This window comes from Juglans regia, chromosome 16 (genome assembly GCF_001411555.2).
Source record: "Juglans regia cultivar Chandler chromosome 16, Walnut 2.0, whole genome shotgun sequence".
Classification (NCBI taxonomy): Eukaryota; Viridiplantae; Streptophyta; class Magnoliopsida; order Fagales; family Juglandaceae; genus Juglans; species Juglans regia.
The window spans coordinates 2,650,267-2,669,320 of NC_049916.1; the positions used below are offsets into that span (position 1 = coordinate 2,650,267).

Sequence of the window (19,054 nt, forward strand, 5' to 3'; positions counted from 1 at the left end):
AAGTACATGTTCAAATGGGTTTGGTATGTAGGAGTATTGTCATCGATATTCCAGGAAAGAACATGGTGAATAAGAGACAAGAAGAAAACTACACTGCATATATAATTTGGTCAATATCGCCTTTCTGACCAGGCAAGGGTTATATATATATATATATTAGTTGATTAAAGTGTAAGTTTTGATATATTAATTCTAATACAAATATACAATGCACGGTTTGATTAACCCTAGTTTAGGTACTGAGAATATCTCAAATATTCTCGTAATATTGAGAATATCTTATTACTATTCATTATTTGTATATCATAATTTAACGGTCTTGGTCTAATATCCTTGCAAAAATATATTAGCAATGATATAATTTCCTTGCAAAAACAAATTAAATTATAAAAACCTCATTACCAACGATATATCTTCTTTGCAAAAACATCATCCTCATTACGAACTATATGATTTCCTTGCAAAAACATGTTAACAACGATTTCAATTTCCTTGCAAAAACATGTTAGCAACTATTTCAATTTCCTTGCAAATTGAAGAGTAGAATTATAAAAACCTTATTACCAACGATATCTTTTCATTGCAAAAACATCTATCTTCATTTCCAACGATATGATTTTCTTGCAAGAACATGTTAGCAACAATATAATTTCCTTGCAAAGATAAATTGGCAACGATTTCAATAATTGTGTTGTTAAAAGTAATTATTTGCAACGAAAAAAGGCTATTTGCAACGACATATGTTTCTTGCAAAAATTAAGCATTTCCTGTTGTAGTGATGATCACCAAATTATCATAATTAGAAGAGAAATACACTATATGTAAACTCTATAATATTTAATTTTATTCATAGATATTATTGTGAATTTCGATATTAAATATTATGGACTTGCGCATGCATACTCTAAGACTATATGTAACATTACTTTTATATATATTAATTATTAATTGTAGTTTTGAGAGAATTGTAAGAAATCGGCCTGATCTTACGTACTAGTGAATCCAAATCAAATCCAAGTTACAATTAATATTTCCAACGCTTAGCTATGTTGACCAAATAAACTCTGGGAATATTCGTCTCATTCCCGGAACACGTTACAAGTCGTTGAGGATATGCATGCATGCCAAAAGTTCCGTGTGAGATCAAACATATATATACTAATAATTTTATAAATAGCTCTGAATAATATATAATCCAAACTAAATAAATCATATATTATTAATTATTCATTGTAAATTGTAACTTGTAACTTCTCTCTCTCTCTCTCTCTCTCTCTCTCTCTGTTTGTTAAAACATGTACAGGAAGAAACTCAGAAAGCCATGCTAGATGATGCCATAAAAAGCACAATCAAACAGCTGGAATGTAAATGAACCTTAAACATGATCATTAAAAACATGAATACTAAACACACATTATGTTAAAAGGCAGGATTGGACGCTATCCTTTGATAGATTTCCAAAACCAACCTGGTTTGATCAACTTCCTCACCACAAGAGACAATCGAAATCTGTCGGCCTTTAGGAACTCTCTTTCCTCCAAACAGATTAACACTGTTGGGGTTCCCAACGTTGCCAGCCAAGCGAATCATCAAGTCAACATATGCATCATGGAACTTGGTCAAAACCTTTATGGGTGAAACAAGAATAATGTCAAATCTCAGCTTTGGGGATGATTTTACCCTCCAAAGCCGGCGACCACTAGCACTACTACTACTACTACTATTACCCCCAAGCCTTGCAATCCTGAGCTTCCTTGGATTAGTATAACAGCTTGCACCATTAATCAGCCTTTGGTATCTTCTCCTCCTCCAATACCTCTTCAAGTTTTCATAATATGCAGAAGGAACAATTTCCATTTTTCAACTACTTTTATGTGCAAGTAGGTGTTTGTCTGAGAGATGAGGAAAAAGGGCAAGTGCTAGAGGATTTATGTAGAAGATGGGAGCCAAGACTTGGTGCCAATTCTGATGTGGGGTTTGAATATAGTAATGTTGTTATCGATATTCGGGAAAATAAAGGACATAATATCGGATATAAAGGGCCAAGGAGAAAGTCATGCTTTACTTGGTCAATATAGTCCGACTTCTAATTTGAATAAATTAAAGGCTTTTATATTCTAATACATTGTTAGATTCGATCACAGGTCCCAAATAAGGATCTGATGTACTAGCTTATAATTTGACCTTGATGGAATTTTTTTATTTTTTGTTTTGTCATGGAATTAATTTGCTTATATACTTGGAAGGCCTGATTTGGATATATAGTAAAAGATGTGAATAATATTAAGATATTTGAATTGAAATGAGTTAGAAATTATTTGAGTTAAAATGTTTTATGAGATTTTGAAAAATGAAAGAGAAAAAATTGAATAAAAATATTATAAAATTAAAATATTGTTAACATATAATTTTTTAATATAATTTTTATTTTGAGATTTGAAAAAATTGAATTATTTTTTATGTTTTGTTTAGAAGTTTGAAAAAATTGTAATAATTAAGTAATGATTAGATAAAAGCAATTAAAGATTTGAAATTGAAAAATGTTTATATTTATGATAATTAGATATTAAAATGAGATAAAAGCATCTCTATCTCTATCTAACTAGGCCTATGTCTTTGTATTGTAACGAATGAGTTTGTTTAACAAAATGTCTTTTTTTTTTTATCCTTCGATAAGGTCAATAGTCAGGACTCAAAAATTGAAATGATATCATATTTGTATTGAGGAAGAAGGGAGAAAGGAGAAAAGGGGCCGATGGTTGCTGAGAGTGTTATATTCTTTATATTGATTGGGGGCATGATGTATCAGGGCTAGTCATACATACCATAAACATGTATCTGTGTCAACAGAATCTCATGGAAAAAGCCATGTTAAACCGATAGCATCATCAGTTTCGAAATCATGATTGGAAATCCAGTTTAATCAACTCCCAAAACCCTAATTTCATGGGTAAGAATACGATTTTGCTCCAGTAGAATGCCAGGAAATTTGCTAAGATCAATCATATCTGTACGTCGTCAAAACAAGAACCACAGAAAACAGCTGAGCAGTCCATGAAATCAATCGATCTAATGAGGGATGATGGTCTTTTCCATGTTAAAAGTTCGAGGTCAGGTATCTGCAGATGAAATTTACATCCTAATATTATCTTGAAGAAATAGGGACACGTCTGGTAGCCTCGAGCTATTTGCAATCCAAGCCTAAAAGTGATCAGAATCTCCTCCCACTTTCCAATGCATCAAGCATGGGGCTTGAGTCCGCGGTATTGACTCCTGATATTTCAACGATGTGTTGAGGTCGCATGTATTCACTTCCAAGCTCTGATTGCTGCACATTGAGAGTATTTGTGTTGGTTGTTGCGGAGTGAATGTCATTTCGAGAGTCTGCCAACATGCGGAAATACGCATGAGGTCCCCAACCTGTACATGTTACATAAAGACAATGGAAACTCATGAATGAATTACAGGGAGCTGTAGCATAGACGGGGATTATGTGAAATTCATGCCGACAAGCTGAAATCCAAGGACTGAGAACCGTCCTCCATAATACATAGAGATATTTGTAGTTTCATCATGGAAGAAGAGAGTCCTTTAACACCTTTTGTCTAATCTAGCTAATTCGTTTAAACAGTACAATGAAAAAATCATTCTCAAGATTGTTAATCAGGTACCCTATCGATGCTCATAGCAACCTGGTATCATGTTTAGTATGCTCTAGAATGTTTATGTCAAAGAATAGTAAATCCTCGTAAAATCTTTCTTTATCTTATAAGAAACCATCTACAACAACATTTCAAAGCCCACAAGCAACAAAATTCTTATATCCACAAATTTCTTAGTCCAGCTAAATGACGGCAATAGAAATTTAGTTAAACACCAGAAACAGACATAGTGCACTGGACTTTGGCCATTTGTTCTGCGCATATTGAAGAAGTGCTTAGACGCGGGTCACCAAAAGGTTAGATCATAGCATCAACATAGGCTAATATATATAATTACATAATATATGAAAGAAATTAGAGCATATTACACAACCAATTGATTAAAAAAAGGATTAGGTGCTTACCATCTATGTCATATGGGGGTGGAAAGAATTGTAAGTAACAAAATGAAGCAACTGTCATCCCTGCATAAAAAATTTAAATGAGAAGAAGGGAAAATATTTCATTCTAAGAAGCTACAGGGAGCATTCCATGTACCAACAAATAGTACAGCACAAGACCAAAAAGTGGAGAAAAAATAAAAAAATAAAAAATCGACAAACAGACCTATAAGACCTCCAGCAAATACATCTTGCCAGTGATGCCAATAGTCATCAACTCGAGAAATACCAACTAAAGAAGCAGCTAGTATTGGCAACAAAACAATACATAGCTTTGCAACGTGGCCCCCATGATCAAATACCCTGATTTTCCCTGACAGATACCAAGCAAGAAAGCCAAGACCAGCAAAGGAACCTGAAACCAAAATCCATGATTTGTTAAGCTGAGGTTTTCATTGAACAAGGTGCTCAGATAATACTAAAAAGATAAAAAAGAAAAAATGAACTGATATTAATATCCAATTCCCTCTCTCAACACAACCATGTGTAGAGACAGAGAATGAAATCTTGGGTTTTTTCTTCATATAAAAAAGTTATATTGCGACTAACACAGCAATCCTAATTACTAGTTAAAAAAACCCTTCATTTCTGTCAACATGTTATATTTCCAGTATGAGTTTGAAATACATATGATTGCAATCTCCAGGGATGAAAACAACGCATCAAACAAAAGGCAAAATGGAGAAGAACACAACCACTAGGCTAGCAGCATAAACCTAGTCCTGAAAGAGATTAGATAGCTTACAAGATGTATGCCCACTAGGGAAACTTTTGTGTCCTTCCTTAATGACACTCTTATCTCCGGTACACATAACATTCCTTGTGACCTGCTCAAATACCTGCACATGTGATGCACCAGCAGCATGTTGACTGTAACGAACTGGGGAAGGGCAAAGACTTCTTCTATCATAAAATCTTAAAATAAACACGGAGAAAAGTAAAACCAGGGGAATTCATGAACTTGAAAACCAACCGCTTTGCCATCAGGAAAACAACGCCAAAAGAAGTCTGGACGTGGACGACCAACACCATCTTTGATCGCATCCGTTATAACTGCAGTGATCAGTATAGAAAATAGAAGACCTGGACATGCACACAGTATCAATTTGACGTTATCATTATACAACAATAACATGCAAACAAAAACCTGCACGGCAAAAATTTTAAAAGGGAGGAAGAGCTACCCAATATGGCTTGGTGCAGATCAAAAACATCCCTTCTGATGAAGTAGTAGATGAGAATGAAAGCAAAAGGCAACAATATCCCGATAATCTGTCAAAATAATGTACACAAAAAGATTATTTTTGACGTTGCAACTAATGTGCAATTACCTCATGCAAGAAGATTCCCTTTGAATTTATCAGTTCAAGGGGCCAAAACTTACTGGAACAGCCCAAAAAGGAACAGTATTGTCTTTCAAAGGGTATCTGAGGTCAGTCATCATCCCCTCTCCAACATAACGGTGAAATGGTTCTATAAGGTTCAAAATGATGTCTAGCACCACAAGAAGGCCAAGAATTAGCCAGTCATGCACATGCATTCTTGCCACTGTAACTCCATGTGATCTTATAGTGTGTACACCCAAATGAATTTCTGGCATCTTTCACTGATCTGAGGCAAATTAAAAGGTCTGAACATGAAACTAAAAAAGGTTGAAGAACTATAACTGAGCAAATATATAAAGAAAAAAAATTAAAAATAATGTCACAGGAATAAATGTGAAGACTTCAAGCTTCTGTAAAGGGAGGGACAATATACGAAAGAAAGAAGGGAAATTAATTCATTAAATAACTATCTTTATATCGGTTTAAACTTTTGAGACAATTGATGATAAAACACCTATAAAACCATGAAAAATATGATGATCAGACAAAAAGACATAATAGGAGCACAAAAAGACAAAAAGGTCAACTTCAAAGTTTCTGGATCCAATCCACGATTGATACCCTCAAGTTCCCATTTTGATATAATATTTATTTGTACAGATTTTTTATATTTTTATTTTATGGAAGTTGTACAGATTTGAAGGCCAATCACGGTACTCACAAAACACCAGACTATGAACAAGCACAATGATAGCAGGGTGGCATTTGTTCATCAAAGTAAGAATTAAGGACTATCATGTGCCAAAGATGACTGCCTAACAAAGAGTCAAACGGTAATCCAGGTCAACTTATTCCAACAGAGAACTAGGAGGTCTGAACAGGCAATCCACTCAGGATGCCTGCCTTGCTTTTGCCTAGCACACTTAAAAAGTATAAAAAAACCTTTCCATTTCGAAGTACATAAATCACAATAAACAGCACCACCCTTTCCTAAGCTAAAATGAATTTTGCATCAAAGTTTGTAGAATTTAAGCTGCTTGATGGATAACCACAGATTATGATAAGATGTAATAATCCACTCGCCAAAGAACCAAAGAAGAAACTTAAAATTCATTCTAATTTCAAAGGCACTTATAATCATCTATCATAATATCTCAGTATAGCCCGCACGTTATAGGAACTAGCTGAGAAATGTTTTGATAACCATGCAGTCCCCCTAAGACAACCTTCTCTTTGAATTTGAAAGCGGTTAATGGATGAAGCACCACTTTTAAACATTATACATCACCAGAACTATTTTGAGAAAGTTGCTGGCTCCCCAAATACAGTTTTTCCCAGACTACGCTGTTATGGATCAAAGGAACATCTGAAATTTAAAACCAAATAATATATTGATTATTTGCACATAATCATGGATCTTGCCAGCATCCATCGAAATTAAGTTATAATAATGCTTTAATTTAGTAATAGCATTGGAATAAAACCGTATAGCTCTGCACTACTGAGTTTTAAAATTACTTAAATTTGGCAAAATGCCCCGATGGTTGACCATTACAGCTCCGTAGCATGTTTATAAAAAATGAAATCGGGAAACCATAACTCAATTGACAATTATGAAGGCAATAAATTCCATCTGTGCTCCAGATACCCTAAATAAATTTTTTTACGTGAAAACAGGATAAATGTTCCAGTAGAACTGAAAATAAATAAAACATAAAGTAACTATTTTCCAGTGGTCAGTTTAAATGCGGATAAGAAAAAGTAAAACAAGTTATCGATTTGAGCAGGTACTGACACTGTAACCAAAACTGCCAAAAAAATGAGCATAATATAGATATACTTCGGGCATAAGGCACAAACAGAGGATCAGAAAAAGTATTGAATTCTTATAATTGTGAAATGTCTAATTTCAATAATCCTAAACAAGTATAACGTATTCAAACTTACCGAAAGAAAAAGGCTAGGGAAGCACAATTTCTTAATAAAAAAAAGGCCCTGTTTGGAAGCTAAGAAAGTGAATGAAAAGAGAAGAAATCAAATATCCAGATATTATACTAGGAGAGCAAAGAAAAAGAAACGCAACTCAACTCAACTCAACTCAGAGCAATAATTCAAAAATCATCAGAAAAATAAAAACCAAAAACGTTATAAATTACTCATAATTATACTTCCTTCATATATTTACTTCGTTTTCCGGTGAACGAAACGAAAAGGCAACCAGGAGAATCCACACTCAGGTTTGTTGACACATGGAAGAAAGTTCTTCATAACAAAAGCATGCGAACACCACAACAGTAACAAGCGAGAGAAATATAGCATCGCAAAGTGCACAAGAAAGCGAAAAAAGAATAGATTCAGAGAGAGAGAGAGATTAACACAGGTTTCTGAAACATAAATTTTTCCTGAAAAATATACGAAAGTGAGAGGGGACTGGGAGCGTTTTCAGCGACAGAGAAAGAGAGAGAGATCTAAGATGATTTTACATTGCAGGCAGTGGAGAGCAGGCACACGGCACAAGAAATAAAAGCGATCAATAACAAAAAGAAGCTGATTTTTCAATTGTAGTTGAAGGCGGTGCTTGTTGCCTGTTGGGGACAAGTAGCGACTGCCGTTTCGAGCTTGCTCCTTTTGATACAGGAACGGTATCATTATTATAATTTTTTTAAGTTTTTATATAAAATATAATAAATAATTTAATTTTAAAATAATAATATAAAAAATAATATTTTATTTTATTTTTAATTTTTATTTAAAATCATCTTATCTCACCATTCAAACCAACATAATTTGATGGTTAGTTGCACTTGCTTCTCTATGAAATAACTAATAATAATAATAATAATAAATCAAGTCCAAAGTTAAGTATTGATTAAAAAATAAAAACAAAGAGAGAATCTATTATTTAATGTGAAACTTTAACTCATTCCAATTTTTGTAAGATAACTTATTTTTCATAATAAAGTCTTTATTAATTTTTTTAAAAAAAATAATTATTAAGTAATATCGGAATACAGTTGAAACCACACAGTCAAATTACCGGGGACTATCATACAATTAACATGAGAATACTATTAATCCAAGACCATTGGACAAGGATGAATGAAGGTTAGCATTCTTCAAAAATATTTGAGTCAAAATAAAGTGAATGAAGGGGGTTCAAAATTCCAAAAGCTACATGTCCTTTTTTATTAAATCGAGAATTACTTTATTACTTTATTCCATAATTTCATCAAAAACGAGATGAAATTATCATATTCTGTAACCTAAGCCTACATGGATGATGACCATTTGTCAAAACTCTTTATATTCTTTGCTTGTTCTTGTTACACTTGCTTTTTACAATTTCATGTCTTTAAGACAAAGGAGTAGGTGGCGGAATATTATACGTGGATTATAAGAGAAGCACGTTTAGATTGAAAGACATGTTGATAAATTTTGATAAGGAAGGGAAAATTCATAATCAATATTATTCTTTTATTTCTTTTTAATTCAATTGACAAGGAGAATTTGGTAAATGAAAATAGACATAAGCCTAGGCAAAATGCTTATTACATTAATATATAGGACATTTTCCTTAAAAACCTAATGTATAGTTTATACTACCAAAGTTTCGATTAAAACAATTATAGGCCTCTTCCATTTTTAAAAGTTTAGAGGCTTCAAATTTACCAAGAAATAAATATATAAAGTAGGTTATACAATATTTATTACTTATTTAATGTTGTCAAGAATATTTATACGAACAGTAATAAATTTTATGTGTTTATTTCTCTCGTACTCTACTCTCAAACTCATACAAGAATCAAAGATATATGAGAAATCATTTCTATCCTATCTTTTTTTATATAAACATTAATTTTTAATAACACGACATTTTAGTAGTACGATGAGTATTTTAAAACTACTTAAATAATTACTCTACTTGGAACCATATTGCAAGAGTCTGGAGATCATGATAGCATGAGAGTCATCATTAATGGCGTGCGATCTAAAAGAGATGGATCATTCTCATGGCTAGCTTTGTTTCAAAGCTGGGGAACCCCGTTAACATTATTCTTTTCACTCCTAACATTTCGTGATGACTTCTCATCACTCAAACAAAACAGATAAAGTGGTATTTCCAGGAATGCTTTTTACACGCATCATCCGTAAGGCTGACTACATTAGGATATAAATCCCAATTCTTGAATTTTCACGCGTGAAGAGCTTTATATTAGCATAATTATGCCCAAACTGATGGGCTTAAGTTTTTGAATTGGATGGTGTCAATTACGTATTGGGGCTGCAGACTGTGGTATGTGTATAGACTGATTTAAACAGAAAAGCAGATTTTCTTTTACCATTATTAGAGTACCATTTTCAGGTCATCTATCACCTTACAGGTTGCATTCTAGATTTGCTAAAACTAAAATTCAGTCGATTCAGGAAGTTATCATTTACATATGAAGAAAAAATTCAAGGGGAGTGGGATTTACTTAAAACACAAGATATACAAGATCACCTCTTCCCTAATTCCATTTCATCAAGTGTGGGGCTAAGATTTCTGTTGAAATAGAATGCCGCAACATCATGTTGCCCTGCTTGTTGATTCACAATCTCAATCTCTGCAGCCTGCACATTCTGGACATTCGTTTCATGGAACGTGTCTGTATTGGCAGATGACTCCTTCAAAGCTTGGAAATATGCATAAGGGCCCCATCCTGAAACCAGAATATCATTAAGGAAAACTCAATTAACCTAATTGATTTTCGGAAAGTAACAACAGTACTTCAGTTTTAGAAATAGCGGATCATAACGAACAAGAGAGGAAGCAATTCACCGTTGATATTTTCAGGTCACAAACGCCAGTGACTAGATAGCTAGAGTTACTTGGTTTTCGAATTCTATTTCTTTTCAAAGATTCCAAGCTCTACCCTTCCGATTGAAGCATTGTTAGTATAGTAGATACTTAAAAGAAGATTAACACTTGCAATCATATTATATGATTCCAAACTTTCTCCCCTTATGGTAACTATGTGGCAATCCGTGGAGCATTAGCATACTCAAAATTGCAATTCAAGATAAAGCAATCACTGACTATTCAGGATGCATGAGTTCCCATACATTCATTCTTTATTGTCATTCCCAACACAAAAGCAGATTTTTTCTCCATACATCGATTCCTCATTTTCTAATATTTTATTACTTTACACAAGCATGCATGCATTTATTTTTTCTGGAGAAGCATGCATCCTTTGAATGTCACTGAAGACATTCAATACCTTTAATTGAATGTAATGATACTATAAAACTTCCTGTGGACTTTCTAGTTCCTTTGTTATAATTAGGCATGTTCTTGTATATACCTTTTGTGTACTTGGGCAACCTTTTCATCGTGTCTCAACAAACTTTACTTTTACCAATTAAAAAAGTGATACCATAAAACTTTTACTGATGTTTCGAGACAAAGGTAGCAAGAGTATTCTTTAGAAAAAAAATTGAAATTCCAATGAGAATGAATCACTTCTTGAAAGAACAAAAGATAAAAGGATGGATACCTTCATCGTCATATGGGGGTGGGAAAAATTGCCGATAGCAAAATGCTGCCACAGCTAGCCCTGCAAATGATGAACCATGTAAAGCTGTTAAAGTTATATACTGAAAATCTGATTCCGATTTCATTTTCTAAGTGATGATACAAAAACATACCTAGAACACCTCCAGCAAATACGTCTTGCCAATGGTGCCAATAGTCATTAACCCGTGAGACGCCAATGAGGGATGCAACGAGCAGCGGAAAGAAAACAATGCATAGTTTTGCCACATGCCCTCTGCGATCAAATACTTTGAGTTTTCCAGACAAGTATAATGACAGAAAACCTAAACCCGCAAAGGACCCTGCAGAGAAAAATCCTAAATCATATCCAACGAGCATTTCATACACTGCTTTGATTTTGGTGAACTAAGAAGGTAGAATATATTTGCATTCTTTAGTAATTCGACAATCTATTTAGAAAATTGTCTGCTTGGTTCAAAATAGGAAAGGGAAGCATGAGACCACCATCAACCAACTTACATTTGGTATAAGTTTTCCCAGGTGTAATAGATTATGGATTCGCTAATGTGATTTGATGAGTAATTTTTTCCATTTCAATTCACCAAAATACATTAGAGCCAGTAGCAGGAAGTGTTGCTTACATGAAGTATGACCGCTTGGGAAACTCTTGTGTCCTTCCTTTATTACACCATGTTCACCATGACATACTACGCCTCCCCATACATCATAAAGCTAACAAAAGAAAAAATCACACAAGATCAACAATAAAAGTACTTTGGAGCAGATATTCATAATTCTTTAAATGATATATGGGATATTCAGGCCAGAAAAAAAGGTCCAGCAATGACCCCCACGCCCCAAAGAAAAGCAATTAGTTTGGGAGAAACTCAGACCTGTAAAGTTGAACTAACAGAAAAGAAAAGGAAGTTTAAATTTACACATTAATCCAAATGATTCTTGATTCCTGAATAGGATTTTCTGCCAAATTTGGAGAATTAACTGAGTGCCAAAATTTGGCAACCATTGGATTTTTTTTTTCAGGGAAAGGGGGGAGGGGATGGAGGGTACATGCATATACCTAGTACCACACCTCATTGATAGCTCTGAACACCTAACCAGCAGGTCAGACCCATCCCCCCCACCCCCTCCAAAAAAAAAAAACTCTTTACCATCTTTTTTGTCAAGGAAAATAGAGAACCCATCTAAGGTATAATTAACTAAATAAAAAGTGGGTATATGTATGAAGAAGAGGAAAAAATTGGCATATGCCTCATTCAATTCGTTGAAAAAGTTACATTAAAGTGGTTGATGAGGATGTGACATACAATGCTAACAATGTCATGAATCCATATGGAAATTTTAAGAGAAAAACACTGGCACATATAACTAAAACAAAGAGGTAAAGAATTTGGAGGAAAGTGGGAGCCTACATCCTTTCCATCAGGGAAGCAGCGATAAAAGAAGTCTGGTCGAGGCCTACCAACTGCATTCTTTATTGAGTCCGTAATAACCGCAGTAATCAGTACAGCAAATAAGAGACCTGATCTTCAAAAGAGACGTAAGTACTTTCTTTTCTTTCTATGCAACTTCACTCTAAAAGAATAAATATGATTACTACTATTATTCTAGGGGCTTACATAAGGTATCACAGAATAAGATCGAGATAGGGATTCAGCAAAGGAGATGTAAGCCATTTCCTTAGATAAGAACATATATGCTGTTCAAAACTTAAAAAAAGGTTCTAGCTGAATAATGACTGCGAACTAAGATTACCAAGAATGCCGTGGTGCAGATCGTAGACATCTTTCCTACGAATATAGAAGAGAAGGAAAATGGCAATAGGCAACAAAACTGCGTACATCTGACAACAAAAAGGAAAAAGAATCCTGTTATCAATGTTTGCCTCCAGCAAATTAATACAGCTATGTTAAAATCATTCCAGTTTGTATAGTCATAGCACCTTATGACCAAAAATTTAGATTTTTCGAAGAAAAGAAAAAAAATTCCATGGTGGAAATAGTCATGTATTTGCATCAAAATTGTCCTTTTCCATATAGCACACTGTCAATAATGGAGATTTTTAAAATAAATCTTACAGAAACTTGCATTGCAAAGTTGATTAAAACAGAATACTAATTGTTGCTTTTAGTGACTAAACAGAATCTAGCCAGTTCAATTTAATGAAAATTAAGCTAAAAGTTTTTTATTAAAGAAATAAAAACCAGTGACAAAGAACTTACCGGAACAGACCATACGGGAACTGTGTTATCTTTCATGGGATACTTGAGGTCTGTCATCATATCCTTTCCCACAAAGCGGTGAAATGGGCCAGTGACATATACAACTACTTCTATCACGGCAAGAAGCAGCAATATAAGCCAATCATAACAGTGATTCCATGCAAGAGTGGTACCATGAGATTGAATAGTGTGCGTTCCAAGCTTCACCTCTCCTGTTCTTCGCTGCTGTAACATGTACATAACACCAAAGGTATGATGATTCCTTTTCATGATTCACTCATGCTGGACCATTCAATCATTTACTGCTCTAAGATCTAGAGAGATAGCACAATGAACCTAAATTCCATGATGCAGGACAACGAGGGTATTAGAGTATTCTGCCATCCGCTGACAGATACAATCATTAGTTGGTTAGCCTAATCAACATTCAAGTTAGTTACTACCATGTGTAAATATTAGAGTTAATTAGTGCAGATTCAATCTATTATGTCTATATATATTTATCATCCTGATGTACAGAACTGCACAAGTCACAAGATTACGAAAGACAAGTTCTGGGTTACTGATTTTTCTAAGTTCATCTTCTTGGTTCATAGACTTTCGGTGATTGGATCACCTTGCTTTCTTTACACTCTGTTCTCCTACAGGAGGAAGAAAATTACTGTTCTAACTTCACAAATGATCGGACAAACAGATGGTGTACAGCAATAAAAGAAATAGTTAGTGTCGCACCGACCAAAGATGCAAAAGAATCACTCTCCTGCATCGAATTTCGAGATTCCAAATGAACCACAAATCTGTCTTCATTACTCGAGTTCCTTGGTTTTTGTTCAAAAAAGAATAATACGAACAATAGACTCTTGCTAATCACAACCAAAACACAACGACAATCTCAATGGACAAGTCCAATAAAATATGAACTCCCAAGTAAACCAAATAACCAAGGAATAACCGAAGCCTAACACACTTCTGCAACGCACAGCACTTTCCACGTCGCTACACGACTCAGTTATATTCTAAAACAAAAAACGTACAAAAAGTGCACAGCAGCTGACTGCATCGTTCAAACGATGAGATGAAAGCTAAAATCTGGCTTAAATCAAACTATAGTGTGCCGGAAAAAGGTCCATTTACAGCTTGTTGCAAGCAATATACGCAAAAAAAAAAAATTAAACCAAAACTGAATTACCGTCAGTACTAAATAATAAACCTGCTTTACGCACCTCTGAATTATATTCGGAAATAAAGAAAGAGTAAATTATTTTTTTATTAGATGATAATCAAAAATTTAATAAAGTGACTGCTAATCTAATCTAGATAGGATGTCTCAGCGTATATATATACATATGCAAAAGTGAAAGTAGGGGAAAAAAAGCAGCAACTCACTAACCTGAGAGGTATTCCGGAATTTCCAAAAGGAAAGAAACGATGCCATATTCCTCCACGCCATGGGACGAACAAACGCAGAAATATTTAAAAGCACACTTGTCAAATTTTTAACCCCAGATCTAATACGATGGCGAATCGATTTAATAATTACCTAAAAAAGGAGGAAAGACACTAATAAGTAAGAGAATCTTATCTTCTACAGGAATGGAAAAGGAAAAAAAAAAAAAAGTAGTGATTACAAAGAGACGAGATTCACAGAGATAAGATAAGGCACTGAAGAAGATTAGTGAAAAAGTTAGGAAGTTTTAATACAAAAAAAAAAAAAAAAAAGGTGCTTCTCTGTTCCCTCAGGATACTAGTAGCTTTTTCGAACCGAACAGTTCTCAGAAAAAAAGAGCGAGTGGGAGACACAGTGCGAGGTTTGAACTATACGATTTGCCGCCGGACGGTTACCGCATTGGATCGCCGGTTAACAATCTCCGGATTTATCGGGTTAGATTTTAAAAAAATAGGCGTGAATATCGAGTTAACGACTTCTTTTGAAGTCTTCTGCCGCGGTGTACGGGGGGCCGGGGGCCACCAACAAGTTAAACACGGCATGCAGCTACCCTGTAACCACCACCATTGAGCATGTACACACAACATTGCTGAGCTCATGCATGTGCGTTGGGCCATTTGGGTTAGGTATCAACCATATTAATTATTATTATTATTAATTATAAAGAAAAATTATTTTTATAATTTTAATCGAATTAAATCTTTCTATTCATATTTAAAAAAATAAATAAAATTTGTGACACACAATAAAAAAAATTAAGATTTTTATGATAAATTTTAATTTTTTAAAAAATGTACTTGAGACTTACACACTCTAAATTTAATTAATCAATTATAAACCGTAGTTGGATTTTTTTTTTTTTTATTCCATTTCTATGATTAATTTTTTATTCACTGCAGAGAGTAGACTTCAAATAACACGCTAGTCTTTGATTTATTCACTTTTATTTTTCTCTTTTTCTGTTTCTTTGGGCTATATTTTAATAGAGTATCTAAATAGTGGACCTGATTAGAAAAAAAACAATAAAAATAGTGGACCTGCTGCATTTGGGAGCGGAGTGAGAGTTGAATACCCACCCCCACTTGCAGTTGCAGCCAGATCATGTTGGGTTTGGACAACCATTTGTTTTGTTTTAAGATAATTCCAAGCTGTCAATTGGGACTTTAGGTTTGGTCCCACCTTGTTTGTTTTCAACTTTTCGTATATGAAATAAAATAATTTGAAATAAAAATTAAAAAATTAAATAAAATATTATTAAAATATATTTTTTTAATAAAATTTTTATTTTAGAATTTGAAATTTGAAAATATTAAATTTTTTATTTTATTTTATTTTATATAAAAATTTAAAAAATTATAATAATTAGATGAAATGAAATGAATTGAAAAATTTTATAAAAACAATCGAGGCTTAGTTACCTATTAATTTATAATTCTGTTCACCATATTATATTAACGTGCAGTTCAACTATAAGCTTCAATATTTGATCATTTAGCTGCTGAATTTTCTTACTTTCAACAACTAATTATTTCAGCCCACTAGTAAAACCCCCTAATCATTTCAATAAAAATTATTTACAAAAAGGAAAAAATTCAACCTGAAAGGCATGATTTGGATAGAATTGTAGAATTGAATATTGAGATACTCTCATCTCAATATTCAATCACTACGTGCATATTTAGAATTATAATGAGAAATATAACTTATAACTTTAAGGCCAATAGCTTATAACTTAAATAATAAGCTTTATGCTTCAAAAGTTATTTACTGTTTGATAAACATGTATTTAAAGTACTTTTAAAGTTAGTTACATTAATTTTTTAAAATATATAGTTATCTGCAGGAGCTTTTTGATAAAAGCTTCAATTTGGTGCTTTTAAAAAAATTGGATTTTCAACTTTTTTAGGTGATTAAAGTATTTTTTTATAAATTTACCAAACATATCATTTTTTCTTTAAAAGAGCTTTTAAACAGTTAAAAGCATTTTTTAAGCTTTCAAACTCAATCCCAAATAGACTCTACAAAAATAAACACTTTTCAGTTTTAAATTTTTAACTTTTTTTATTTAATTGTTACTTAATCATTACAAATTTTCCAAAATTCCAAACAAAATATAAAAAACAATTCAATTTTTTCAACTACTAAAATAAAAATTATATTATAACAATATTATAACTTTATAATATTTTTATTTAACTTTTTTTTTTCTCTTTTTCCAAAACTTTAAAATATCTTAACTCAAATCATTTTACTATAATTTATAAATTATTTTACTATTATTTAAATATCATTCTATCTCAACTTACTATCCAAATTACTATCCAAACTAAGCCCAAGAATATGAGAGTTTCAATTAAGAAAAATGAATACACTTATCCAAAAGCGAGACGAATGGCATATAAGAAGTTCAATATCTTTGTTACACTACACACTCTTATAAGCTACAAAAAAGAGCGATTAAAACATATGTTTAACTAGAAAAAAATAGTAATAAAAAAAAAGAAATCTATAAATTCATGCAATTCAATGTAATTAGTTAAATTATAAAACTAATTTTATTGTAAAATAGATGATCATACTTTGATTATATTTGGTTAATTGCATAATAAAAAAATTTATATTAACAAACTTATTTATAGATACATGACCCCATTTAGATACAAGAAGTATTTCATCTTATTTTATCTTATTTAAAAAGTCTACTTACACCCGGGATTGGGAAACCCCGTGTACCCGAGTCTCCACGTAGACACTAGTGAAACGATGCGTTTTCACTTTTGGTTTCTGAAATTCGAAAGAACTCCATAGCAATGGAACCCCACATTTCACATCGCACGGAACTGAGACATGGAAACCACAGAACACCCTGCATGGAACACAACAAGCTTCCCAAGCAAGCTGCCCCACCGACGACCACGAAGATAATTCACGAAGGGAGGTACAAGTGCTTCTCATCTTCTTCTGCTCAAACAAGCTGCCCCACCGACTACCAAGGCACTTTCTAATCAATCTTAAAAGGAAAGGCTGAATGGGTTCAGATTGTGGCAAGTCAGCAGACAGAACTTTGAAGAATCGTCAATGAGTAGGCTGAGTTTTCTTCTTCTTTTTCTTTTCTTTTGAGAAAGGGTTTTAACTTCTCTTCTTCTTCACGTTCACGAATTACGCTGCTTGGGAAGGAGAGGTTAAACCCTAGAACTAGAAGCATGAGGAGTGAATGAATCTGTCTAACTCTCATCCAAAAACTCTTGAGGTCGTTTTCTTCTTGTATTTTTTGGAGGATGGGGATTTGTGGTAGAAGTGATGGTCGTTGTTGGTTGGGATATTTCCGATTGTGAAATGGAATTTTTTAATGAAGATTTGAGCAACTTTTTGCCCTTTTTTCTCTTTTGTAAATTTCCCAAATTGATTGCAATTTCTTCTCTATGAATCTAATTACAGTAATTTATATGAGGGAGCTAAATAGATTTCTCTCACGTAATTATAGTAATATCAAGTGTCTACACAATCATCATCTAAGAAGCAGATTTCCTTGTTCCCCTTCAACAAAATCTGCAATTTGATAATGAGGGTAATTGCAAGCTTAGGATTTTAATCTATTCATGCTAAGCTGTCTCTGCTTTTCATCTCAAAGATTTGTTGATTCAAGTCAATGGTTAGGTACAAGTCAATTGAATTCGAAGCTGCCTCACTCTCTAATGGAGAGGGCTGGAACTACTTGCAGATGGGTTTCAGCGTGTAAAATGAACGCCATTCATCAATGCTTGCCATTCGACAACACATCGGCGCACTTTCTTCTGGGATGGGTTAGCTGAGATGCAAAATATGAGGAATGATTTAGGCGCTAGGTGAGATAGGTTTGATTACTGTTTCTAATTTTTTTTCTAATAATATCGGCTGATGTGGCATCAGCGGATTCCTCAAAAAGTATTCAAAGGTGAGTACCTGTAGCAGAATTGTATTTTATTATTATATTTTTTAAAATTTTTACATAAAATATAATAAATAATTTAACGTTTTCAAATTTTAAAATAATAATAATATTAAAAAAATAATATTTTAAAAATATTTTATTTACCTTTCAACTTTCATCTCAACTTATCTCATCTCAACTCATTATTCAAACGGTTTATAATGGGTTTGGATACACAGTTCAGATGAGATGAGATTATATGTTTTGTTAAAAGTTGAATAAAATATTGTTAAATATGATTTTTTAGTATTATTTTTATTTGAGAATTAAAAAAATTAAATTGTCTATTATATTTTTGTATAAGAATTTGAAAAAGTTGTAATGATGAAATGAGATGAGATCAAATAAAATAAGATAAGATGTTTCGTGTATCAAGATTCAAAACTCACCTGAGCATTGGCATTGGTTTCATCAAAAGTCTAGCCAAATGTAAA

General features: G+C 33.0%; 2 protein-coding genes across 9 annotated transcripts; both read right to left on the reverse strand.

Annotated features, from left to right (window-relative positions):
- Window positions 1-3,034: 3,034 nt before the first annotated feature.
- On the reverse strand, window positions 3,035-8,040 carry LOC109012499 (lipid phosphate phosphatase 2-like). 4 transcript variants are annotated; one of them, XM_018994186.2, is made up of 8 exons: window positions 7,911-8,040; window positions 5,487-5,708; window positions 5,287-5,374; window positions 5,076-5,185; window positions 4,848-4,941; window positions 4,269-4,457; window positions 4,067-4,126; window positions 3,035-3,420 (listed from the first exon to the last, which is right to left on the reverse strand). In XM_018994186.2, the coding sequence occupies exons 2-8, from the start codon at window positions 5,700-5,702 to the stop codon at window positions 3,212-3,214; spliced, it is 966 nt and encodes a 321-aa protein (XP_018849731.1). In that variant the 5' UTR covers window positions 5,703-5,708; window positions 7,911-8,040; the 3' UTR covers window positions 3,035-3,211. The 4 variants fall into 4 exon arrangements, with proteins under 4 accessions (XP_018849731.1, XP_018849728.1, XP_035542706.1 ...); XM_018994183.2 differs by having other exon boundaries at window positions 5,487-5,713; XM_035686813.1 differs by having other exon boundaries at window positions 5,487-5,713; window positions 7,806-7,917.
- A 1,698-nt stretch (window positions 8,041-9,738) lies between these two features.
- LOC109012498 (lipid phosphate phosphatase 2-like) lies at window positions 9,739-15,218 on the reverse strand. Of its 5 annotated transcripts, none has more exons than XM_018994175.2 (9): window positions 15,046-15,218; window positions 14,594-14,743; window positions 13,204-13,428; window positions 12,737-12,824; window positions 12,394-12,503; window positions 11,605-11,695; window positions 11,116-11,304; window positions 10,965-11,024; window positions 9,739-10,127 (listed from the first exon to the last, which is right to left on the reverse strand). In XM_018994175.2, exons 1-9 carry the CDS (start codon window positions 15,190-15,192, stop codon window positions 9,925-9,927), a joined length of 1,263 nt encoding a protein of 420 aa, XP_018849720.1. In that variant the 5' UTR covers window positions 15,193-15,218; the 3' UTR covers window positions 9,739-9,924. The 5 variants fall into 5 exon arrangements, 4 of the variants coding, with proteins under 4 accessions (XP_018849720.1, XP_018849719.1, XP_018849718.1 ...); XM_018994174.2 differs by having other exon boundaries at window positions 13,204-13,425; window positions 15,025-15,218; XM_018994173.2 differs by having other exon boundaries at window positions 15,025-15,218.
- Window positions 15,219-19,054: the final 3,836 nt, after the last annotated feature.

Excerpts from the sequence above, each read along its gene's own strand:
- LOC109012498 (XM_018994173.2), bottom strand. The coding sequence starts at position 15,192 with ATGCCGTGTTTAACTTGTTGGTGGCCCCCGGCCCCCCGTACACCGCGG. Across the intron at positions 14,744-15,024 it reads TAACCGTCCGGCGGCAAATC|GTAATTATTAAATCGATTCG; the intron begins GTATAGTTCAAA and ends CTCCTTTTTTAG. Across the intron at positions 10,128-10,964 it reads ACCCCCATATGACGATGAAG|GATGGGGCCCTTATGCATAT; the intron begins GTATCCATCCTT and ends TTCTGGTTTCAG.
- LOC109012499 (XM_018994186.2), bottom strand. The coding sequence starts at position 5,702 with ATGCCAGAAATTCATTTGGGTGTACACACTATAAGATCACATGGAGTT. Across the intron at positions 5,186-5,286 it reads TCTGCACCAAGCCATATTGG|GTCTTCTATTTTCTATACTG; the intron begins GTAGCTCTTCCT and ends GTGCATGTCCAG. Across the intron at positions 4,458-4,847 it reads CCCTAGTGGGCATACATCTT|GTTCCTTTGCTGGTCTTGGC; the intron begins GTAAGCTATCTA and ends TTTTGGTTTCAG.